At 42.3% G+C, this 25,737-nt stretch overlaps 1 protein-coding gene and 1 long non-coding RNA gene across 3 annotated transcripts; one reads left to right on the top strand and one right to left on the bottom strand.

Annotated features, from left to right (window-relative positions):
- Positions 1-730: 730 nt before the first annotated feature.
- LOC117810052 lies at positions 731-24,919 on the bottom strand. Of its 2 annotated transcripts, none has more exons than XR_004630675.1 (3): positions 24,846-24,919; positions 24,479-24,579; positions 731-892 (listed from the first exon to the last, which is right to left on the bottom strand). It is a non-coding gene; the product is annotated as an uncharacterized LOC117810052 (long non-coding RNA). The 2 variants fall into 2 exon arrangements; XR_004630676.1 differs by lacking the exon at positions 731-892 and adding an exon at positions 24,224-24,383.
- Positions 6,957-20,782, top strand: grpr (gastrin-releasing peptide receptor). Its single transcript, XM_034679608.1, has 4 exons — positions 6,957-7,366; positions 14,161-14,512; positions 16,124-16,237; positions 16,617-20,782. Exons 1-4 carry the CDS (start codon positions 6,996-6,998, stop codon positions 16,890-16,892), a joined length of 1,113 nt encoding a protein of 370 aa, XP_034535499.1. The 5' UTR covers positions 6,957-6,995; the 3' UTR covers positions 16,893-20,782.
- Positions 24,920-25,737: the final 818 nt, after the last annotated feature.

Genomic DNA, 25,737 nt, shown 5'->3' with positions numbered 1-25,737 from the left:
GTGATGCAACTCAGCATTCTTCTTCCTCCAAACACGACGAGTTTGATCCGGTGTGTGATGGAGGTGACAGCACCCTCACACTGACTTCAGACATGCTGCCACGTTCCGATGGAGGACAGTAAACTCAAACACACAGATTCACCAGAGACTACACACGTTCATAGTACCCAGGCGATCACCTCCACTACCCATCACTACTCCTGAACCCCCAGACTTTTGATGAGTTGAAACATCTCACGTCTGGCAGGGTGGATCAATTCATCAATGTCTGGTTGTCTGATGAAAAGAGCCTCACAGAGAGAAACACACAGACCAACCGGCAGCAGGTGATGGACGAATGTCAACTTTGTCAAACAAACCAAAAGACACAAATCTAAGAGACGGATCATCTCACAGTCCCTCCTCACTCCTTCATCCTCTTTAAAGCCCTCTGATGGTAATGAACCCGCTCAAGGCCAAACAGAACCAGCATGGCTGTGTGTCCTTTGTTCTGGTTTTGGGAACAGAGATGTTGTTCTTGGGAAACGGAACTTGAGTGAAAATCAGACTCTGATTGTGAGTGGAGATGAAGACACGTCAGGGACAGAAACGTTATGAGTAGAGAGAGGATGAAAATGAAGGCTGAGGAGAGAGACCAAGGTCGATCAAATACACAGGAACACTTAGAGAGCCGGGAACAGGTGTGAAGAGGAGCTAGCATCTCATCAGGGGAACACGGAGACGCTCAGGGTTCAAGGCTCAGAGGATATTTAATACAAGTGAAGATGATAACTGTTGGATAGTGATACAGATTCAAACTGGAGCTGCAAACCACCAGGACACGCTTGCAGTTAATGTCTGTTTATTTTGTCCTCTAAGTCGCCAATGTTTGCATATGATGATTGTCATGGTCCTAAACAAAGAAAGAAACATATTAAATTATTACTAAATTAATAAATGTGGACTGAAATGATCTTTATGTACAAAGGACACTCAGGCTGAGTTTAAGGCTCACTTGTTCAGTCCACACTTCTTCTTCTCCACCACAAACATTAACAGAACATGTTTCTCTGTTAGCATACGGCATGGCACAAAGCTAGAAGCATCTGGCTAACGAGAGGGAGCTAACGCTGGGTCTGCTGCTAAATTAACTTTGTTAAATCACTGAGGAGAGAAGCAGGACTCAAACAGTCCACTGTGATCACTTAGCAGAGCATCTAGCGCCACCTTTTGGTCAAGTTGATCATCAGTCCAAATAGAAGAACAAGAAAAGAATGATTTAAAGAGAATGAATTCACTTCATTTGAACCTCACAGTTAGCTCAGTTCAATAATAATAATAATAATAATAATACATTTTATTTATAAAGCGCTTTAAAAGTTTCTCTAAGACACTTTACAAAAAAATGAATTATACAATAGATAAGCAAAGCAAAGCAAAGCAAAAAACAAAAACAAAAATCAATCAATTATACGTTATACTTGTACTGTATTCTGGAGGTGATGAGAAGCCAATGGAGGTTCTGGAGGACTGGGGTGATGTGGTCTCTGGAGCGGGTGTGAGTGAGGAGGCGTGCAGCTGAGTTTTGTATGTATTGCAATATGTTGAGGAGGGTGTTGGGTGTACTGTAGAGCAGGGGTCTCAAACTTTTTGGAGCCAGGGACCCCCTTACAGGTGAGAAAAATTGTCCAAGGACCCCCTCATAATTGTAACACAGATTAGCACATCAGTGATGTGTCATGATCAAAAGCTGCGGCTCTGAGAGTCGATGCTTTATAGTGGATCAGAAGAGCCGGCTCGCATCCAGAGAGAGAGCCGGCTCCCAGTTTTTTCCTTTCGCTGCTTAGCTCTCACAGTGCTCAGCCCCAGCGCTGCTCACAGAAGAACTTTGTTTTGATTGGTCAGCATGGTGGCCATCCGACCAATCACATGAGATATAGGATACAGGTGATGGAGGGGAGGCTGTGTATCATGGCTTCATCTGTTCCTTCCGAGAGTGTCTTCTTGAAAACCGGGCAAAATACTCACTGAGAGGAGAAATCGGATCAGCCCATCCAAGCTGAGGCATCTGATTGTTCTAATGCCAACTTGAGGACATTAGTAGGGTTTGCTCGAAACGGTTCTAGTTCTGTTTGCTTGATTTTGGTTCTGTTCTGATTGCTTGAGTTTCGTTCTGGTTCTGTTTGCTTGAGTTTGGTTCTGGTTCTGATTGCTTGAGTTGGTTCTGGTTCTGATTGCTTGAGTTCGGTTCTGGTTCGGTTCTGGTTCGGTTCTGGTTCGGTTCTGGTTCGGTTCTGGTTCGGTTCTGGTTCTTGTTCTGTTTGGTTCTGGTTCTGTTTGGTTGAGTTTGGTTCTGGTTCTGGTTCTGACTGGTTGAGTTTGGTTCTGGTTCTGGTTCGGTTCTGGTTCGGTTCTGGTTCGGTTCTGGTTCGGTTCTGGTTCTTGTTCAGTTTGGTTTCTGGTTCTGTTTGGTTAAGATTGGTTCGGTTCTGGTTCTGGTTCTAGTTCGGTTCCGGTTCCGGTCGGTTCTGGTTCGGTTCCGGTTCGGTTCTGGTTCAGTTCTGGTTCAGTTCTGGTTCGGTTCTGGTTCGGTTCTGGTTCGGTTCTGGTTCGGTTCTGGTTCGGTTCTGGTTCGGTTTGCTTGGGTTTGGTTCTGGTTCAGTTCTGGTTCAGATCTGGTTCTGGTTCGGATCTGGTTCTTTTTGCTTTGAGTTAGGTTCTGGTTCGGTTCTGTTTGCTTGAGTTTGGTTCTGCTTCTGTTTGCTTGAGTTTGGTTCTGGTTCAGTTCTGGTTCGGATCTGGTTCTGGTTCGGATCTGGTTCTTTTTGCTTGAGTTAGGTTCTGGTTCGGTTCTGGTTCGGTTCTGGTTCGGTTCTGGTTCTGTTGCTTAAATTTAGTTCTGGTTCTAACCCTAACCTTAATCATAACCCCATAACCCTAATCCTAACCCTAACCCTAACCCTAACCCTAATCCTAACCCTAACCCTAACCCCTAACCCTAATCTAACCCTAAACCCTACTCTAACCCGAACCCTAACCCTAACACCTAATCCTAACCCTAATCTTAAACCCTAACCTAATCCTAACCCTAACCCTAACCCTAATCCTAATCCTAACCCTAACCCTAACCCTAACCCTAATCCTAACCCTAATCTTAACCCTAACCCTAATCCTAACCCTAACCCTAACCTAATCCTAACCTAACCCTAACCCTACCCTAATCCTAACCCTAATCTTAACCCTAACCCTAATCCTAACCCTAACCCTAACCCTATCATAACCCTAACCCTAACCCTAACCTAATCCTAACCCTAACCCTAACCTAATCCTAACCCTAACCCTAATACATAACCCTAACCTACCCTAATCCTAACCCTAACCCTGATCTTAACCCTAATCCTAACCATACCCTAACCCTAACCCTAATCCTAACCCTAATCTTAACCCTAACCCTAATCCTAACCTAACCCTAACCCTAATCCTAATCCTAACCCTAACCCTAACCCTAATCCTAACCCTAATCTTAACCCTAACCCTAATCCTAACCCTAACCCTAACCCTAATCATAACCCTAACCCTAACCCTAACCCTAATCCTAACCCTAACCCTAACCCTAATCCTAACCCTAACCCTAATCATAACCCTAACCCTAACCCTAATCCTAACCCTAACCCTGATCTTAACCCTAACCCTAATCCTAACCCCTAACCCTAATCCTAACCCTAACCCTAACCCAATCAACCCTAACCCTAATCCTAACCCTATTCTACCCCTAACCTAATCCTAACCCCTAACCCTACCCTAACCTAACCCTAATCCTAACCCTAATCTAACCCTAACCCTAACCCTAACCCTAACCCTAACCCTAATCCTAACCCTAATCTTAACCCTAACCCTAATCATAACCCTAACCCTAACCCTAATCCTAACCCTAACCCTAATCTAACCCTAACCCTACCCAACCCCTAACCTAACCCCTAACCCTACTCCTAACCTAATCCTAACCCTAATCACACCCTAACCCTAACCCTAATCCTAACCCTAACCCTAATCCTAACCTAACCCCTAACTCAACCCTAACCCTAACCCTAATTCCTAACCCTAACCCTAACCTAACCCTAATCTTAACCCTACCCTAACCCCTAATCTAACCCTAACCCGTCCCCTAATCCTAACCCGTACGCTAACCCTAACCCGTACCCTAATCACAACCCTAACCCTAACCCTAATCCTAACCCTAACCTAATCCTAATCATAACCCTAACCCTAATCCTAACCCTAATCCTAATCATAACCCTAACCCTAATCCTAACCCTAACCCTAACCCTAACCCTAATCATAACCCTAACCCTAATCCTAACCCTAACCCTAATCGTTACCCAGACCTAATCATAACCCTAACCTAATCCTAACCCTAACCCTAACCCTAATCATAACCCTAACCCTAACCCTACCCAAACCCTACCCAAACCTTAATCTTAAAACCTAATCAAACCTAACCCTAATCCCAACCCTAATCTAATCATAACCCATAACCGCTAATCCCAACCCTAACCCTAATCCAACCCTAACCCTACTACAAAAGATCCTAAATTAAGAGCCGCTTGGGAGTCGAAAGAGCTGGATCTTCTTCGGAGCCGAGTTGAAAGAGCCGGCCTCTGTCAAAGAGCTGAACTTCCAATCACTAAGCACATGCTTACTACCATTTGCACTCTTAGTTCCCCTTGGAACTATTTGTATTGTAACAACATATCAATGTAAATACTTCAGACCTGTACCATAATGATAAACAGATAACACTTCAATTGAATCAAGTAAATATCACTGTATACTTTAAAACAGAGGGTCATTTCATTCCTTGGGACTCAACATGACATCATTTATACTTTTCAAGTAATTGATCTTAAACGCTTTCAGAAAATTAACAGTTGCAAGACTCACATATCCCTTCGAGCCACCAAATGGTATCATAACAATGGTGTACATGATGTTTTGTAATGACACAGCACAATTTTATAATTTATTAGAACTGTATTCAAAATTATTTCCTTGAGGTGATGAAGGTGTGGATGAGTGTTTCAGCGGCAGTGAAGGAAAAGGGAGGGGCGGACACGGGCGATGTATTTGAGGTGAAGAAAGCATTTTTGAATATTGGAATAGAGGGATTTTGGGCCTATGAGAAGAAGTTCTGATTTACTGCAATTAAGTTTAAGGAAATTACTTGCATCCATGAGTTTATTACAGTGAGGCAGTGGGAAGCAGCGGTGATGGATGTGGTTGAGCATATAGGATATTAAACTGATGTGCTGCATGTATGCTAAATGTGAGCATGCTAGCTCTGCTAATGTGAGCATGCTAAGCTTTAATTTAGCTGAAAGCACGGCAGCAGTCTTACAGACTGCGGTATCCTTAAAGTGAATCAGCAGAAGGTCGTCAATAATATTTCATCTCTCTGTATTAAAATCATTTCTATATTTATCAGAATAATTCCTAATGGAAGCTTAACGTCAAACCTCTTCAGGACAAAGCACAAACAGTCGCCTGCGAGCCGGTTGAAGGGTAAACCTGCCGCTCACACAAACACTGATATGAAATATAAAGCAGATGAAGAGTCCCAGCAGACGGAGGGTAGTGAGGACATTGTTAGTTAACTCAGAATATTCATCAATGTCTCAAAGACTTGTTTGGTCAAAAATGAAAACACATTTTAAAAAGTGAAATCTCGTTTCCTCAGCCTCAGATTGAGCAGAGCGTCAAGGAGTTAATAAAACATCTTTATGTTAAAAACATGATAAAATATAAGATCTGTTCTGAAGGAGACTGAATCATACAAACAAAGAGACTAAAACACGAAAAGCTCTGTGTTCATAAAAGGTGTGAGGAAGTCCTCCTGATAAGATGATGACTTCTCAAAAATATAAAACCTGTCGTCCAGTGGAAATCTGCTGCTTACAGAACGTGCTCAGATCAATTTGTTTCTATCACTAAGAACTGATTGATGCTTTATTGGTCTGTTTTTATTGATTCTGTGAAACCAGCAGAGAAAGAAACTCTGAGTTCTGATTCAAAATGACAAACATTTCACTTCTTATAAGAACATTTAGTAACCATGTGAATAAAAACTGTATGCTTATTATTATTATAATAAGTTTTATTATTATAATTTGTATAATAATTATTTACATCTTTTTATTATTATCATAATAATTATTATTATTTCTCTGAGTTTATCTCCTCAGGCAAACATATTGCAGCCAAACATCCTGCAGAGTAAATCAGACTTGCAGTCAGTCCCTCATTTTATTTCACTACTCAAGGACACACTTTTATCGTAAAAAAAAATTATTTTGTGAATGTATTATAATACCTCTCTTTGTTGTGTTTTTATTGTCCTTGTGAAGCACTTTGTTACTTGTATCGAAAAGGGCTATACAAATAAAGGCATTATTATTATATTGATTGTTCCTTCCTGAACGCTTGCAGGTTTCAGCATTACTTAAATATAATTTGTTAACTTGTGATGAATAAAGAAATACTGAAAAATACAATAAAAAAGTTTGAATGACAAAAGTCATCTAAAAATAGTACATTTTATCCATTATGGTAAAAAAAATTTAAGAATTAAAACCTTGAAAATAGAAACTTAATGAGTTTTCTGCCTTTCTTTTTGCCAGATGACTCTTAAGTTTAGGGTTAGTGAACAGTTAATTATCAAAAGCATTAATTCATATCAGCACAGGAAACAGTCACATGCTCATTTAGGGTAATTTTCTGCAGACCAGCTAAATGAAGCCACATTAAACCACTTTGAGGAACAGTGGGGGTCGTGAGTCTTTGGCATTTATATTTTGGGGCTCGTGGGCCGAAAAGTTTGGGAACCCCTGGTATAGACACTAAACTGTCACCTCTGTCGTTTCGCATCCTGACCCTTTAGAGCCCTTATGTATATCTGCAGCTCGCAGCTGTAAGTCAGACTTGAGGAAACAGTCGCTGCTGCTGCTGCTGCTGAGGGACAGATGGAGCATCTGAGCCTGAACGCGTCGCGCTGCGTCACAGCTCTCCAGAGCTCGGCACGGACCATGTGGATCACCGGCGTGTTCATCGCCTCAGTGTACGGTGTAATCAGTGTGTTTGGGCTTATAGGCAACATCACACTCATCAGGACGTTTTGTTCTGCCAAATCCATCCGCAATGTGCCCAACCTGTTCATGTCGAGCCTGGCTCTGGGGGACGTGTTGCTGCTGGTGACCTGCGCGCCGGTGGATGCGAGCCGCTACCTGTCGGAGGAGTGGCTGTTCGGGAGAGTCGGCTGCAAAGTCATCCCCTACATCCAGCTCACCTCTGTCGGTGTGTCTGTGTTCACTCTTACGGCACTCTCTGCTGACAGGTAGGACCCTGATTACAGCTCATTATCCTCTTTAATCTCTAACGAGCAGAATTCATGAATTAATCTTATATCACAGATTATTCACATGACATATTCTTATCGTTATCAAAATGAGTCACAGACCACAGTTTGAACTCTGTCTTAATGAAAGCAAATATTTAAGTGTATTGATCTGGACTGCATTAGACAGCAGGGTGCTTCTGGTAGACACGAGTGGAAACCATGATGACAACCTGTTGCTTCAGAATCGATATTAATGTCAGAATAAAACAATAATTCATCCTCTGCTGACAGATATCATCCAGGTGACTTTAACCTGCAGCAAACAGCAAACAGCTGTCCCTGTCTGATATAAAGAAGGTTATCTATAAGCCTTAAAGAGGGCAGGAGGATCTCTGAAACAGCTTCAATGTTTGTGTGCACATAAAAACATGTTAGGATTTACACCTTACAAACAGTGATCCTCATTAAACCACAGAAACACAGAAACAAAGAAACATGATGAATTATTAATCAACACTGTTGATAGTTAAAGCAAGATAAAACAAGCAGTGCTGAAAAATGAAGCAAATGCAAAAGTGCAAAAAAAAAAACTGCAGGTCCTTTAGTAAACACCTGAGGCAAGGGGAGGCCCATTAACACACAGGCTGGTAACATGTAAAAATGTTAAAATGCTAAAATGCTTTAATGCAAAAATGTTAAAACGTTGAAATGCTTAAATGTTAAAATGCAAAAATGTTAAAACGTTGAAATGCTTAAATGTTAAAATGCTTAAATGTTAAAATGTAAAATGCTAAAATGTTAAGATGCTGAAATTGTAAAATGCAAAAATGTTAGAATGCTTATATGTTAAAATATTGAAATGCTAAAATGTTAAAACATTGAAATGCTTAAATGTTAAAATTCTAAAATATTAAAATGCTAAAATGTTAAAATGGCCGTTGTTACAGTGAAATCAAACATGTTCAGAGTCTGGTTAAAGGGATAGTCTGGGGCTTGAAGATTATTCACAATGGGTTATTTTTTAATGCATCCATTAAGAAAATGTAAAAGGTGACAGTTGTGTAACTTTGCATGAAGAGCACTGAGGTGAACAACAGTTGAGTGCAGCCATTAACACAGGTCGTTGTTATTTTGATTTCCTGTCCATGAGAGCCGAGCTCACTTTAACCGCTGCCGTTGATTTTATGGAAACATGAATTTATGATGTGATTTATTTCAGAGGCCCGAGGTCAAAATGAAATCTGTTTGTACCGATGCAGGCGAACGTAACCTTCATAATCTTATTACCCCTCAGAGGTTTTTAGTGTAAAAATAAAAACTGGATTGCAGAGTCAAACTGAAACTGAATATTTAAGGTAAAACCACCTCTTTTAACAGACGATGAAACTCAATGTTTCTTTGACCCCAAATAACCCCTAACAGGAGCGTATGGAGTACTGAAGATCACATCCTCAGCTCTCACCGTAACTGAAGGTTTAGACCAGGAACAGCCTCTTGTGGTGGTCGGGTCTGTCAGGATGTGATACGAGACTTTGAGCTTTGAAAAGTTGATAAAAGAAGATTTTGATGGTTGGTAAATAATGTAAAGCCTTTTAAATCAAGACAATGAATCAAATGTTAAAAGTGAAAAATGTATTATTTAATAAAAAATATAAATTATGTAAATGAAGCTGTTGATCATTCACCTCATTAGATGTTCCTCCAGCTGCTGTTCTATTCAGAGTTTGTTGTCTCTGTTCCAGCTGGAATCACATCTAAAATGAGCATACATTCTTTAGTTTCAGTATTTGATCATAAAGATTGGTTTATTGATATGTTAGCATGTTAAAGGAGTGTAACTGTGGTTGTATAAGCTTTCACACTGCTCCCCATCAAAGCGATCTTGTTATTTCTAAAGTGTAATTTAATCGAAGATGGCCCAGTTTGCTCCATGTTGTGGAATAACAGGAGAAGGCAGAGTCGTCTCTCAGGATGAACTTTTATTCATTTGGAAAGCTTCTCCGTGGAATCAATACTCTAATTGCAGCTTGAAGGCGTCCAACATGGCAGAGAGATGATGTATCAGAGGTGAGACTGAGCAGAGAGTGTTAATGTACCATCCAACACCTCTAAGTCCTGTCTCCATCCATGTCATCCATGCCTCTGTTCATCTGTAGTGCTTCTTAAACTGGCATCATGCTGAGCAGGATCACATTTAGAAACTGTGCGTCTGACAATCACACAGATCAGGTTTGGCGGGGCCTTAGTGTTTGGCTCGGCCCTACTCGTTGGGGGCCCATCGGGGCTGGGTGGGTGGCTGGTGTCCCTGTCACCCTCCGCCCCCCTGCTGCCCCCTCCCCTGTGGGGGCCTGGTCCGCGGCTGCCCTCGGGGCCGGGTTTCCCGGGGTTCCCTCGCGGTCCTGGCCCGTCTGCCTGGCTGTCTGCTCCTGGTGCCGGGCCCCCTCGGCCCTGGTGGCTCCTTTGGCTCCGTCTTGGGGGGCTGTGGGGGTGGTGTTGTGGGGGTGTCCCTTGGGGGGGCTGCGGGATCTCTCCCCCCTCGCCCCCCTTTCCTCCTACTGGGTGACCTGGCGGTCGCCCTGGGTGCTCCGGCGGTACCTGCTTGCTTCCGGTCTGGGTCCTTGGCTTGTCCCCTGGCCTGGGTCTCCCGCGGCGGGTTGGGTCCTTCGGTCTGACTGCTCTCGCGGCCCGGGTGCTGAGCCGTACCGCTCGGCTGGTCTGACCCAGGTGGTTTCATCTGCACCAGTGGTGGTCTTGTTACACAAATAGAACACAGCACGGCGGCAACCCTCTGCGACCCAAGCTTCAGTAATGATTGTGGACACTAAGGGTTGCTTAATCATTAGTATCACCCCACGGATTTTCTTTTTGGCATCATGGTGAGATGGTCCCTCTCCATCTAAGTGTGTTAGGTCTCTCTCTCCTTCTCTCTCCCTGTCCCTTTGTATATCCTTATGTAATCTTTCTTTCACTTTCTCTTATTTTTTTTTATTTTTTTTGGCCCACCTAGGTGTGCACGCCCTCTTTTACAGAACATGATATTAGCTGCCAATAAAAGATAGGCCAGAGTTCTAAGAGGGATGGTGATGGTTGCATGCACACAGTCACAAGCACAGAAGAAAAAGGTTTTCTTTCTTTTCTTTTGCTGCAAGAATAAATTGCATGAATATTTGACAGTTTGTGACAAACATGACACAAACCAGAAATATATATGCAGACAAGAGAAGAGAGAAAGAAGAAAAAAAAAAAAGAAAAAAAAAAAAGAAAAAGAAACTGTGCGTCTGTGTGCCGCAGACGTGAACTTGGCTTGGCTTGCTGTAGATTTCTCAAATACAGCTGATTTATTGTGAAACAGTTTGTGTCTGTGAGTGTTTCTTCCCCTGGGCGAGGCGGCTTCATTCATGCAGCACGCGTCAAACACAGCGGCTAATCAACACGCTGAAGACAGAAGTCAAACATCAAGAAGAAGAATGATGTGCTCAGCTCTCTCACCTGGGGTTAGAAACCTGGTATCTGTGGCTCAGAGGAGGAGAGGATCCTCCACAGATCCTTAGTGGGACCTTAATCCTCCCCTCATGTAGTCTATATTATATCTGATTATATCAGACCCTTTATGAAGAGACGATCACAGCTGTTCACCCCGAGAGCTTCTCCTGACGCAAGTCCTTCAGTTCTTACAACGGTGAAGTTAAACTCTGCTGTTTGGCTGCTGAGCTCAGAGTCTTTGAAACTGAACTGAAGCTCAGAGTCTTAAAACTGGACTGAAGCTCAGAGTCTTAAAACTGGACTTAAGCTCAGAGTCTTAAAACTGGACTGAAGCTCAGAGTCTTAAATCTGGACTGAAGCTCAGAGTCTTTCAAGCTGGACTGAAGCTCAGAGTCTGAAAACTGGACTGAAGCTCAGAGTCTGAAAACTAGACTGAAGCTCAGAGTCTGAAAACTGGACTGAAGCTCAGAGTCTTTAAAACTGGACTGAAGCTCAGAGTCTTTAAAACTAGACTGAAGCTCAGAGTCTTTAAAACTGGACTGAAGCTCAGAGTCTTTGAAACTGGACTGAAGCTCAGAGTCTTAAAACTGGACTGAAGCTCAGAGTCTTTAAAACTGGACTGAAGCTCAGAGTCTTAAAACTGGAGAGAAGCTCAGAGTCTTTGAAACTGGACTGAAGCTCAGAGTCTTAAAACTGGACTGAAGCTCAGAGTCTTTGAAACTGGACTGAAGCTCAGAAACAATTCTTTGAAACTGGACTGAAGCTCAGAAACAAGTCTTTGAAACTGGACAGAAGCTCAGTGTCTTAAAACTGGACTGAAGCTCAGTCTTAAAACTGGACTGAAGCTCAGTCTTAAAACTGGACTGAAGCTCAGAGTCTTTGAAACTGGACTGAAGCTCAGAAACAATTCTTTGAAACTGGACTGAAGCTCAGAAACAAGTCTTTGAAACTGGACAGAAGCTCAGTGTCTTAAAACTGGACTGAAGCTCAGTCTTAAAACTGGACTGAAGCTCAGTCTTAAAACTGGACTGAAGCTAAGTCTTAAAACTGGACTGAAGCTCAGAGTCTTTGAAACTGGACTGAAGCTCAGAGTCTTAAAACTGGACCAAAGCTCAGAGTCTTAAAACTGGACTGAAGCTCAGAGTCTTTGAAACTGGACTGAAGCTCAGTCTTAAAACTGGACTGAAGCTCAGAGTCTTAAAACTGGACTGAAGCTCAGAGTCTTAAAACTGGACTGAAGCTCAGAGTCTTAAAACTGGACTGAAGCTCAGAGTCTTAAAACTGGACTGAAGCTCAGAGTCTTAAAACTGGACTGAAGCTCAGAGTCTTAAAACTGGACTGAAGCTCAGAGTCTTAAAACTGGACTGAAGCTCAGAGTCTTTAAAGCTGGACTGAAGCTCAGAAACAAGTCTTTGAAACTGGACAGAAGCTCAGTGTCTTAAAACTGGACTGAAGCTCAGTCTTAAAACTGGACTGAAGCTCAGATTCTTAAAACTGGACTGAAGCTCAGAGTCTTTAAAACTGGACTGAAGCTCAGAAACAAGTCTTTGAAACTGGACAGAAGCTCAGTGTCTTAAAACTGGACTGAAGCTCAGTCTTAAAACTGGACTGAAGCTCAGTCTTAAAACTGGACTGAAGCTCAGAGTCTTTGAAACTGGACTGAAGCTCAGAGTCTTAAAACTGGACTGAAGCTCAGAGTCTTTGAAACTGGACCGAAGCTCAGAAACAAGTCTTTGAAACTGGACCAAAGCTCAGAGTCTTAAAACTGGACTGAAGCTCAGAGTCTTTGAAACTGGACTGAAGCTCACAGTCTTAAAACTGGACTGAAGCTCAGAGTCTTAAAACTGGACTGAAGCTCAGAGTCTTAAAACTGGACTGAAGCTCAGATTCTTAAAACTGGACTGAAGCTCAGAGTCTTTAAAACTGGACTGAAGCTCAGAGTCTTAAAACTGGACTGAAGCTCAGAGTCTTAAAACTGGACTGAAGCTCAGAAACGAATCTTTGAAACTGGACTGAAGCTCAGAAACAAGTCTTTGAAACTGGATTGAAGCTCAGAGTCTTTGAAACTGGACTGAAGCTCAGAGACTTTCAAACTGGACTGAAGCTCAGAGTCTTTCAAACTGGACTGAAGCTCAGGAGGTCTCGTGTTTGTGACTGTAGGAAGGGGTTTATTGTAGTCCGTTCAAAGACTTGTAGCTAACTGAATGAGTGTTCGCTGTGAAGCTATGATGAACATTATCATCTTCTATGATTTGACCTGGAGGCAGCAGGTCAGTCAGGATAGAGTACAGGGAACAGGTGTTTATCCCAGTTTATTATGCTGACAGGGTGAGCAGGACACAGAGCCGAGGGTCTCACTCTGAAGGGATTTTATTGGCTCAGAGAAAACTCATCCAGGTGTACAGTCTCAGGACCCAGTCCCCGGTGACATACACCTCTATCTCTGTCTTCCTCTCTTATATTAGACAGTCTTAAGCTTCAGCGCCAGTGAAGGCTGTGAAATGTCCCAAAGATGCAATCATTAAAGAGTTTGGAGCACGTTTGGCATGTAGAGATGAGACTGTAAAGACTGTGCTCATCAGAGTTTGAAATGAGGATGTGAGCTGCTCTGAGAATCAGGAGAATGAAATCTAAGAATAAGAAATAAAGGACAGGAGGAGTGTGATGTTGTAAAGAGCTGTTTGAGACCTTTACATCAACCTTTTCTGATCTGAAGGTCGGATGAAGACTAACGGTGGAGGAGAAGAGTCTCCTGCTCGATACTCACTTTGTTCTGAAAGATGTTCAAGGTTACAGAAAGGATGTTGTGCAGTTTCGTTCAAAGAGCGCCGCCTGATGAGGATGCAGCGCTTCGGAATCATTTCTTTGTCGCTCCAAGGAAATGTTTGTGATTGAGCCGAGCAAACAAACTGAACTGGAACCGAGCTGCATTTTCAAAACATGTATTCAATGTTTTTTAGTAGAATAATAACCTGCTGACCTCCTCTTTCTTTCTTACCCAACTGTTCCTTTGAAAGGGTTAAACCTGTGCAGAGACACTCTTCAAAGATTCAGACACTGACGGGTTCATTTCAAACATTTCTGTCGTCCTTCCTCCAGATAATCAACGTCCGTGTTTTTAAAGTGTCTACGTAGCCGTCCTGAGTTCTGCGTCTCTGCAGCCTTTTAATCCCTGAACAGGAACAGAGCAAGTTGGACTCGTTACGGCAGCTCACGGAACTGCAGAAACTGATCCCTGTAATTGTTGTCTTGAGTATTTATCATGTTTATAATTTATCTCTTCTTTGTTCCCGTCTTCATTCCTTCAGGTACCGAGCCATTGTGAAACCCTTAGACATCCAAACATCGAGAACCACTACCAGCATCGTCCTGCGGGCGGCGCTTATCTGGCTCTTCTCGCTGGTCTTGGCTATCCCCGAGGCCATCTTCTCTGACCTCCACACCTTCAACATCGCCTCCACCAATGAGAGCTTTGTCACCTGCGCTCCTTACCCTCACGCTGGAGATCTGCACCAAAAGATCCTCTCCATGGCCTCCTTCCTCATTTTCTATGTCATCCCCCTGCTGGTCATATCGGTGTACTACACCTTCATCGCCCGCAGCCTGATGAGGAGTGCTTCAAACCTTCCTGTGGAGGGGAACGCTCACGCCCGACAGCAGGTTAGTGTTTTCATGCTTTCAGTCTGAAGTTTGAGCGACAGCCGACCACGAGGAAAAAACCCGTTTCAACTGTTATAACAATAATACATTTTATTTAGAAGCGCCTTTCAAAAACACTCAAGGTCACTTTACAGACAGATTAAAACACAATAAATAAAAACAATGTGATAAAATAAATAAAAACAAGCAGAGTTACACCAAGTTAAAATTAGGCAGTGCAATTAGACAGGGAATGCAGTTTGAAACAGGTGAGTTTTAAGTTTGAATTTGAACAGGGGTAGTGAGTCAGAGTTTCTGATGTCTGGTGGGAGTGAGTTCCAGACTTGGGGAGCAGAGCGACTGAAAGCTCTGCTCCCCATGGTGCTGAGACGGGCAGGGGGCACAGAGAGGTGGAGGGAGGAGGAAGACCTGAGGGAGCGAGAGGGGGTGACAATGTGGAGGAGATCAGACAGATACGGGAGGGGAGAGGTTGTGAAAGGCCTTGAATGTGTACAGGAGGATTTTAAAATTATTCCTGAGTTTGACCGGGAGCCAGTGAAGCTGCTGGCGGACGGGGGGGATGTGGCGAAAGGAGGGGTTTCTGGTAATGATGCGGGCTGCAGAGTTTTGGACCAGCTGAAGTTTATGGAGGGATTTGTGAGGGACACCGAAGAGGAGTGAATGACAATAATCGATATGGGAGGAGACAAGACTGTGGACCAGGATGGCAGTGGTGTAAGGGGTGAGAGAGGGGCGGAGATGGTTGATGTTGCGGAGATGGAAGTATGCAGACTGGGTTATGTTATTGATGTGAGAGTTGAAAGAAAGTGAGCTGTCGAGGATGACACCCAGACTCTTTGTCTTAGGGGAGGGGGACACTGTTGAACTGTCTATGGTGAGGGAGAAACTGTCAGCTTTGGATAGGGTGGATTTAGTGCCTATAAAGGAGGAGTTCTGTTTTATTGCTGTTAAGTTGAAGGAAGTTGGAGGTGAACCAGGATTTGATCTTAGAGAGGCAGAGGGTGAGGGAGGAGGGTGGGAGAGTGGAGTCGGGTTTACTGGAAAGGTAGAGCTGGGTGTCATCCACGAAGCAGTGAAAGTGAATGCCAAATTTGCGAAGATATTGCCGAGTGGGAGAAGATAGGTGATGAAGAGGAGGGGCCCCAGGGCTCACACCTGAAGTGATGGGGGAGGGTTGAGAAGTGGAGGATTTTAGTTGGATGAACTGAGTGGGGCCTGTGAGGTAGGAGTGAAACCAGTGCAGGGGGTGTGTTAGTGATGCCTATGGAGGGGAGTATTTTAATGTTTCATGTGATTTATTATTTGTTTAGTCTATTCTCACACAACTTTGTAATCTACCTTTATTTATGTGTTTTTGACTTTATTTAAGTTTGGTTATGAAACTTCTATTAATGACGGCTCATTTTTACTCCTTTAATCTCTGAAGAAGACTCAAAACTTTCAAATAATAAATCCCTGTTTAATATGTGGAGGAATCAACGCATTGAAATCTCAGACTGACTCAAACACATCTTATTTTCTTCTTGTCCCACCGTGTGGAATCCCTTGAGGTTAAAAGCTCAGACCGCGTCTCGTCCCAAAGACTCAAACAGACTTTCCTTCATCCAACAGGTGGAAGCCAGGAAGCGTCTGGCCAAGACTGTGCTGGTGTTTGTTGGTCTCTTTGCATTGTGCTGGCTGCCCAGTCACGTCATCTACTTGTACCGCTCCTATCACTACTCACAGGTAAGCACAGCGACCCATCTGCTCTCTGAATGAATTTAGGTCTGTTAATTCGTGTCACACGAGGCCACAGAAGAAGAAAATGTCTCAGAGAAATGTTTCATGTTTTTTTTTTCCACACTCTGGAGGTCGTGTGGGTAGAAGGACAAGGTCAGTATTACTTGATGGTCTGAATAAACACATGAGACAGCTTTAGGATGAAAGAGGCCATAATTACTCGCTGGAACATGTTGCATAATCCTGGTTAGTGGTAGTCATGGAGGGCTTTTAGGAGGAAGAAACAGCAGCTGATTATGAAGGCTCCTCATTCTGTGTGTTCAGAGTGCATTCAGACCTAGATGATGTCTCTCTCATGGTAATGTCCCCGCTCGCCGTCCTTCAGGTGGACACTTCCCTGGCTCACTTCTTGTGCAGCGTGGTCGCTCGAATCCTGGCCTTCACCAACTCCTGCCTGAACCCCTTCGCTCTGTACCTGCTGAGCAAGAGCTTCCAGAAGCAGTTCAACCAGCAGCTGTGCTGCTGCTGCCGGAGGGTCTTTGAACGCACCGCACAGAGTCCGAGTCACTACAACACCCGCATGAGCTCCGTACGCAGCACCAACCATTCATCGGCAAGTCTGAGCAACGGCAGGAGAGGCTACCAGGAGGACTGTGTGTGAGAGAGTGTGTGTGAGAGAGAGTGTGTGTGTGAGAGAGAGAGAGTGTGTGTGAGTGTTTGTGTTTGTGTGTGTGTGTGAGAGAGAGAGAGAGAGAGAGAGAGAGAGAGAGAGAGAGAGAGAAAGAGGTAAAGAACAGGGCAGTGTGAGATTGTGTGCGTGTGTGTGTTTGAGAGTGTGTGTGTGTGTGTGTGTGTGTGTGTGTGTGTGTGTGTGAGAGAGAGTGTGTATGTGTGAGAAAAGGACCATGCGTATGTGTTTTTACACTGCTTTTCTTCAGTAATCAACATCACATCAGGTGACCGATAAAATCAGATCCATTGATTTGCTAACGGAGGCTGAAGTCAGCGTCTGATCCAACCAATCATCTGCTGAGGACAGAAAGGTCGTAACAGACGCAGCATCCATTAAGTCTACACAGTGACTCAAGTCTTTAATCCAGAGGATGAAAGGAGACAACGTGTGTCTTTCTTTAACCAAGACCAGAATCAAGAGTTTCTCCTTCATGAACTAGGAGCTGTGAGGACCTGGAGACAGCCACCAGCTACTTCAATCATATTCAACTGCCTCCATCAGCACCCAGAAGGTCCCTCCATTAGCACCCAGGAGGAGCTCCCTCCATCGGCACCCAGGAGCTCCCTCCATCGGCACCCAGGAGCTCCCTCCATCGGCACACAGGAGCTCCCTCCATCGGCACCCAGGAGCTCCCTCCATCGGCACCCAGGAGCTCCCTCCATCGGCACACAGGAGCTCCCTCCATCGGCACACAGGAGCTCCCTCCATCGGCACACAGAAGCTCCATCCATCAGCACAGTGGAGCCCCCTCCATCAACACCGAGGAGCTCCCTCCATCAACACCGAGGAGCTCCCTCCATCAACACCGAGGAGCTCCCTCCATCAACACTGTGGAGCTCCATCCATGAGCACAGAGGAGCTCCCTCCATCAGCTGCAGCTCTTCTATCTTTGTGTTCACGATGCGACCATGTAAATGTTGAGATTCCAATATTTGACATGTTTAGTTTGAAACCATGCAAACGTGTTCACTTGTGCTATGAGCAATGAGCTGAGGCTCATTTGAATGTAATTGGAGTTTTTTTTTTACATTCAGACTCATAACTATCTTTAAATGTTTATCTTTAAATGTTTTCAGCAACACTGCAAATCAATAAGTAATGTTTCTAGAACAGGGTTGAGTCCGGCTGCTTCACACTGACTGAGTGACGCACAGCATCAAGTCAGTGATGAATGCAGGAAGCGGTGAAGATCAGCCCGGGCTGTTTGCATGAACGATCAATGATCAGAAATTAGGGAAGTCTGCAGCGGAACTGCAGAAGAAAGGATGACCTTCTGTACAATTACACATCAAATATGGAAATAAGGAGGCTCAGCGCCCGAGGTAAGATTGATTAGAACATGTGACCTTTCCTCTAACCAGCACAGCTCCAGCACAGACTGGCAGTAATGAACAGTTCAAAAAGCTATTGTTAATTCAGGGTCCTCAGGAAAAAAGAGCGCCAACACCTCCAGGATGAACAAGGTGTTAAATCAGGAGATGAGCCGAGGTGACACCGAGCACATGGCGAGCTACTGTTCACTGAGAGCGCACATGCAGAACTCTGAGCCTGAAGTGAAGAATAAGAGTTAGATAGAAACTCAACCGTCTGTTGTCACGATGGAGGAATTAGATGGGCTGTGATCGCTCAACATGGTTTGAATCTGTTGATAGAGTCTGATTGGTTCGAACGGAGGCCAGTCTGAGAACAACACTCTCTTACCCCTTTTCGAACAAGGCAGTTTCAGGGCCGGTGCTCAGTTGAGAACCGGCTTTTCGTGTTTGGACTGTGACTGAAGCGGCTCCGACTCTTTGCTGGTCTAGAACCGCAAACCGCTTAAGTCAGGGGCAAGGTTGCCGTGATCAAAACCACAAACAAAAATGTTTCCACCATTGTCCTGCAGTGAAAATATAAGAGACTAATGAATTCCAAGGCAAAGCAGTGGTCGGCCGAGGGGAAAAGCTGTCATTGTACGCCATTGTTGTTGTGAGGGAAAGTTTGCACTAGCGCTGCTGGGAAAAGCTGTTATGTAAATCTGACGTAATGAGGTGCCTCTTCCACGGGCTCGAGTGGGCAGAAAACCAAACAAGTCCTGCACTGGTTCGCAAGCTCATCCAGCTCCGAAACAGCGCGAGCACCAGCCCAGAAAAACAACCCGGCTCGTGTTGGTTGAAAAAGAGGATTCAGAGACACCAGATTCAGTCTGAGGTCCGAACATGTCGACCCTTCACGATCCACAGAGTGCTTTTAAAGTTAAATATATAAATAATGATTATTATCAGAATCACAGTTTTATGAATAACTTGTTGTGCTTTTGCTTTAAATGTTGCCAAAAGATGTAAGTTGACTTTGTGCTGTATCCCTGTGTGTCCCTGTGTCTGTGTGTGGACGTGAACCTCCTGCTCTCTGTGTCTGTGGAGCTTCTTCTGTGTGTGGACATGAACCTCCTGCTCTCTGTGTCTGTGGAGCTTCTTCTGTGTGTGGACATGAACCTCCTGCTCTCTGTGTCTGTGGAGTTTCTTCTGTTTGGACGTGACCTCCTGCTCTCTGTGGAGCTTCTTCTGTGTGGATGTGAACCTCCTGCTCTCTCTGGAGCTTCTTCTGTGTGGACGTGAACCTCCTGCTCTCTGTGGAGCTTCTTCTGTGTGTGGATGTGAACCACCTGCTCTCTGTGGAGCTTCTTCTGTGTGTGGAAGTGAACTTCCTGCTCTCTGTCTCTGTGGAGCTTCTTCTGTGTGTGGATGTGAACCTCCTGCTTTCTGTGGAGCTTCTTCTGTGTGTGGAAGTGAACCTCCTGCTCTCTGTGGAGCTTCTTCTGTGTGTGGAAGTGAACTTCCTGCTCTCTGTCTCTGTGGAGCTTCTTCTGTGTGTGGACGTGAACCTCCTGCTCTCTGTGGAGCTTCTTCTGTGTGTGGAAGTGAACTTCCTGCTCTCTGTCTCTGTGGAGCTTCTTCTGTGTGTGGATGTGAACCTCCTGCTTTCTGTGGAGCTTCTTCTGTGTGTGGAAGTGAACCTCCTGCTCTCTGTGGAGCTTCTTCTGTGTGTGGATGTGAACCTCCTGCTCTCTGTGGAGCTTCTTCTGTGTGTGGAAGTGAACCTCCTGCTCTCTGTGGAGCTTCTTCTGTGTGTGGAGCTGAACCTCCTGCTCTCTGTGGAGCTTCTTCTGTGTGTGGACGTGAACCTCCTGCTCTCTGTGTCTGTTGGTGTCTCACGCTGTGATAGCTTTGAATGTTCAGTGTAGCTTCAGAGACGTGTTTTAAATGTTGGTTGTCCTCTGATTACAGAATGTCACTGAGCTGTTAAACAGTGAATGTATTTATAAAAAAAAGAACTGAAATAAATCATGAATGTGTTTATATCTCCTGATGCTGTGTGCTGATGCAACTCAAGGATTTAAAGCGGACATGATGTCCTGATTCAGTTTGAGTTGAATGTAAAGTGCATGAAACAGTGTTTGATTTCAGCGTTATGCAGCGTGTTAGAAAGAGACTCAGCCAGACTCTGCTGGCTGTTTGTGCACCAGATGGTTTCTGCAGCGCTGCGTTCACTGACATGATTACTCTACACACGCTGGATTTACAGTCTCTATCCCACAAACAATGTCCTGATTTGGGGTTTCAAGCTGAAAGAGAACACAGAGAGCTTTATAATCAGTCTCCATCAGGCTGAATGCACTTTGCCAAATTTTTGTTCTGCACGGTCTCAAGCATCTACTTAATGTTTCACCGTCATGATCATGCTTTCTCTGCGGAAAGTCTTCAATGTAATAAAGAAATGAAAGCATGTTTTCAAGTAAAAGGTATGATACAAACAATAAAAGGTCATTAAGTGAATATTAACACATCCATGTGAGAATCCTTTCAAAAAGCATCTCTTCTGAGTCCTCCTTCAGTTTCTGAGTTTTCCTGCTTCCTGAAACTTAATAAGACACTTATTTTATTCAAATAATTGTTTTATCATACTTATTTTGTTTTACTTATTTTATTGTACTTATTTTATTATACTTATACTCATTATTTGATTATACTTATTTTATTGTACTTATACCTTATATTTTATTATACTCATTATTTTATTATACTTAAACCTAATATTTTATTAGTCATTTTCTAATCTTATTTTATTGTACTTATACCTTTTATTTTATTATACTCCTTTTATTATACTCATTTTATTACACTTATTATCTTATTGTACTTATTTTATTATACTTACTTTATTACACTAATTATACTCAGTATTTGGTTATACTTATCTTATTTCATTGTACTTATACCTAATATTTTATTGTACTCATTTTATAATCTTTTTTTATTATACTTCCTATTTTATTATCTTATTAAACTTATATTATATTATATTATTATATTTATTGTTATTTTACTATTTAACTACACTTATTTTACTATACTTATGCTATTTTATTATACTTATCGTATTATTTTATGATCTTATACTTATTTTTTCACGATGTCAGAAAAACATTTTCCTCTGTGTGTTATGTTTCTGATCTAGTTACTCACATAACGATATATAACTAGTGTTATTTAAACTATTGGTTAACCAACAGATATTTATTCAGTATTATTTAATTCAGAGAGACATTAGTGACATTAAAGGGACGGTTCTTCTTCCTCTCAGGGGGGTTGTGTCAGATATGAGTGAAACACCTCAAACAACCCGCTTTAAAAAACAAACTGTCCCTTTAAATATCACCAGGTCCAATAGATCAATACATCAATTAGAGCTGTTGGTTAAATTCAGAGCTCCAGATAAAATGTTATATAAACTGAAGCCTCAGTAATAAGTTAGATGTTGGTTTGTAAACAGAGATATTGTGCATTATATTGTCATTAACATGTCCTTCAGGCTTTGACAAACGTGTCCTCGATGTGAGCGGACACATCTGAATGAAATGATGTCGACTGCATCACGTAACAATCGTGATTTTGGCAGGTCACAATGGAAACATCACAATCACTGTGTGTGTGTGTGTTTCAGATGTTCTGCTTCTGTCAGGCTCCATCATGAGGCCTGTTTTCATGGCTCATATTTAATGTGATGTTTTAATCGTGACCTGCCAAAGGACTTCAGATGTAAATTAGCTTTGAGCTAATTCTGCTACGAGGCATGCATCTGAGGAAAACTGCTTTCATGAATTCAAGACGACCGAGTTGCAAAAGAAGACGTTCATGTTAAAGCAGCACATCATCAAACTGGTGTTACGCTTCACTACATGCACGTGTCAGCTCGTCTCTCTTTGATAACATGGAGAGGCTCACAGGAAGGAGGGGTGCTGCTTATTAATCTGAAGCTCAACAGACTGTGAGGTAGGTTTAACATTACACCTCCTGATCAGCCCTCTGTTGATTTATATACACTACCAGTCAAAAACACTATAGATTAATACCAAAGACAACAAAACTAAGAAAGAACATGTGGGATTATTCAATTCAATTCACAAAAAAGTGTTAAAAAAAGCAGAATATGTTTTATATTTTAGATTCTGTAAAGTACCCCCCTTTTTCCTTCATGACAGCTTTGCACACTCTTGGTATTCTCTCAGTCTGCTTCATGAAGTGGTCTCCTGGAATGGTTTCTAATTAACATGAGCCTTGTCAAGAGTTCATTTGTAGAATGACTTGCCTTCTTAATGTGTTTGAGAGCATCAGATGTGTTGTTCAGAGGTAGGGTTATAGTACACAATGGATAGCCCTATTTGACTACTGTTGTAATCCAGATTATGGCAAAACCAGATTATTTCATAGTTTTGATGTCTTCAGTATTAAACTACAATAGTAACTACAAACGTTCTGCCTGAACTCCTCACAGAGGGTTGTGATGATGGGAGCTCTGTATTGACCCGTGTCTGGGCATCACACATCCTCTGTGAGGTGCTAACCTGGGGAAGCATCCGTTCGCTCTGACCTGCTTATTCTGCAGGGTCAAGGAGGGGACAGCCAACACTGGGTGAGAGGTTTCAACACAGCTCACCTCTTTCTCACAGACTAACAAGCTCCTCTCACACTCGAGCTCCTAAAACTTTGAAATAACTGACCAGACAGACATTCAGCCGCAGTGCCGAAGTCTGTGTGCTCAAAGCTTAACGTGAACCAAAGATCAGAGCTGCAGGACTGAAAATTCTTCTTCCACAGTCCATGAGAAGAAAGTCATTGAAAGTTTTAAAAACTGCTTTCAGTATTTTATGGATTAATTTCAAGCTGTGTTTGAGTTTGTGACAAAGCTTTAAAATTTGCAATTATATTTCCCCGAGAAATGCAACATGAAACTGGAAGGACTGGTTTAAGATTAAAGAATAAAGATTATAGATTAAAGATTGAGATTTATGATTGAAGAATAAAGATTAAAGATATTAAGATTTATGACTTAAGATTTTCTGAAACTTTGAAATGAGCTGAATAAAAAGTGGATAAAGTAAGAAGTGTTTTTATTTGTCTGTGGATCTTGGATAGTGTCTTTAGATATTGATTTACATTGTTTTCGTCGTCATGTAAAATGTTGAGTCACAGAAATAAAAGCTCCGACAAGATTGTTTCAAAAAGGAAAAATAATAAGGTTTAAAATAATTATATTAGATAAAAGTGGAGTGTTTTATTTGTTGACCTCAGTGCAGATGTATTTTCTAAGCTCAATAATTGTTCCTTTGGCGTAAACAATAATTGGTTTGTTGCTGTTGGTGGAGACGGGTCATGTTTGCTGTTTTGATTTAAGTCTTTCATCATTTCTAACTCTTAATGAGTTTTCTGATTTCCAGGAAGAAATCTGTCTCATGATGGACGGTTCATTTTCTCTTCATGCTTCACTGAATTAGAATTATTAAGGATTTCCATGAAACTTGAGTTCCTACATTAAAGCACGCGCCTCAATCAAAACATTTGGAATATTATATTTTAAATAAAAAAAAACTCTGAGTTTAAAAATCTTTTTCTAGAGTCTTGGCCGAGACAACAAGCAGCCAGACAAACACAGAACAAAATACATGTTTAAAAAGAAGACAGACATTAAACAGGATCAATTAACTCCAATCTCTCAGTTAACTTGGGACCCGGACCCAGACCCAGACCCTGACCCGGATAAGCTGAGGAAAATGGATTAATTTAACTGATGTTCCTCTTTGATCACAAAGGGACGAATAAATAAAATAAAAAACTACACGTTTGATCAAAGCTGTGAGAAAGTCTTTCTGACACATGTACTAGAAACATTTTTGTTTTAACTGCTTTATTAAATATTTATGTTTATGTTTATTTATTCGCACAATTAAAAGAAAATACACACACAAAAAAGAGCAAAGATAAATAATATACTGTGCAGGAAGAGGCAGAAAACTCAGAGCTTAAATTAGACTGTAAAAGTCATCACAGCCACACGGTGGCACTAAAGTAAGCGGACACAAGCTTCTGCACCTTTGGTCTGGAGCTGGTAGTAGGAAGCAGGAAAGAGGTAGCAAGTAGTAGGAAGCAGGTAGCAGGTAGTAGGAAGCAGTTAGCAATCAGCTTATGTTGTTCACTCACAGTAGTATTGCTGCTCCTTGTTCAGTCCTCTTAATCACTCTCCTCCTCCTCCCTTTGGCAGCAGAGCAATGTTAGCGCCCTCGTTGATGGAGTTAGCATCACTGTGAATATCAGAGGATTAGAACAGAGGCATGTTTCTGAGATCAATTCCATATTTAACTTATAAACTGTGACGTTAGAGGAACAACAGTAAGCAGACCAACAACAACACAAACCAGTTTAACATTCACTGAAAGGCCTTACGTGAACTTATGAGTAAAGGTATTTTATTTATAACTATGACTGTTATTTTTAATACTGTCACAGTGTCACAAAACTAAACTGCAGATTAAATTAAAGGTTTAATTTAAAAAAAACATAAACTTACAACAAACCTGTGTAAAAACAAGAACACTGAGAGCACTGCGAACACAGGAACATGCAGGAAAACATAAAGTGACACAGACGCAGAGACTAAATACACACACTAACGAGTAACAAGACACAGGTGAGAACAATCAGGACCAGGTGTAGACCATCAAAAAGGAGGGAAAACACAGAAAGTAAAACTAGACCTGAAAACACAGGGATCAATAACTACCAAAATAACACAGGAAATGCAGGGAGCAATAACTACACATTAAATGGAATAAAGAACACATGAAAGAAAGACCACAATTAACACAGAGAGAGACAAATCTTAACTAACAGAAACTCAGGGCATTTATTACTACCCTTTCATTATATCCATTTTTACTTCAGTTAAGTTTAGTCTGTAAAGAGCTATAATCTTTACATTGTAATAATCACTAATTAACATATATATGGTATTTGTGAAAGAAAAAACATCATAGGGAAGGGCATTGATTGATCAGTAGGAACAGTAGATAAAGAAGTACATAAAGAATGCAGAAGGGGGAGACATAACTCCTCCTAACTTCAGGCCTGTTTGAGAATCGTTGTGTTAATGTGATGTGGAGCTTTATATCCTGGATAAGGTTTTTAAACGTTAATTAGTTTTTTATCTGCTTCATAAAGATCTTTAAGATGACAGCAGCTCTGCCTGTGGTGAAGCTGCCAACAGACTCATGGCTGAGGAGCTTTGATCACTCACTCTTTAATCCTCTACATCAGAGACACGGTGATATCTTAATGTGAAGCCATTATAAAACCATAAAAATCAATTCTGAAGCCAAGGAAAGAAAAATACTCTAACCTTTAGTGTTAGTTTAATATTTTCATTTTATTGATTGTGTATTGATCATGACCACAGCCTTGAG

Source organism: Notolabrus celidotus, chromosome 3, assembly GCF_009762535.1.
Source record: "Notolabrus celidotus isolate fNotCel1 chromosome 3, fNotCel1.pri, whole genome shotgun sequence".
NCBI lineage: Eukaryota > Metazoa > Chordata > Actinopteri > Labriformes > Labridae > Notolabrus > Notolabrus celidotus.
This window is presented reverse-complemented; position numbering and strand designations above follow the sequence as displayed.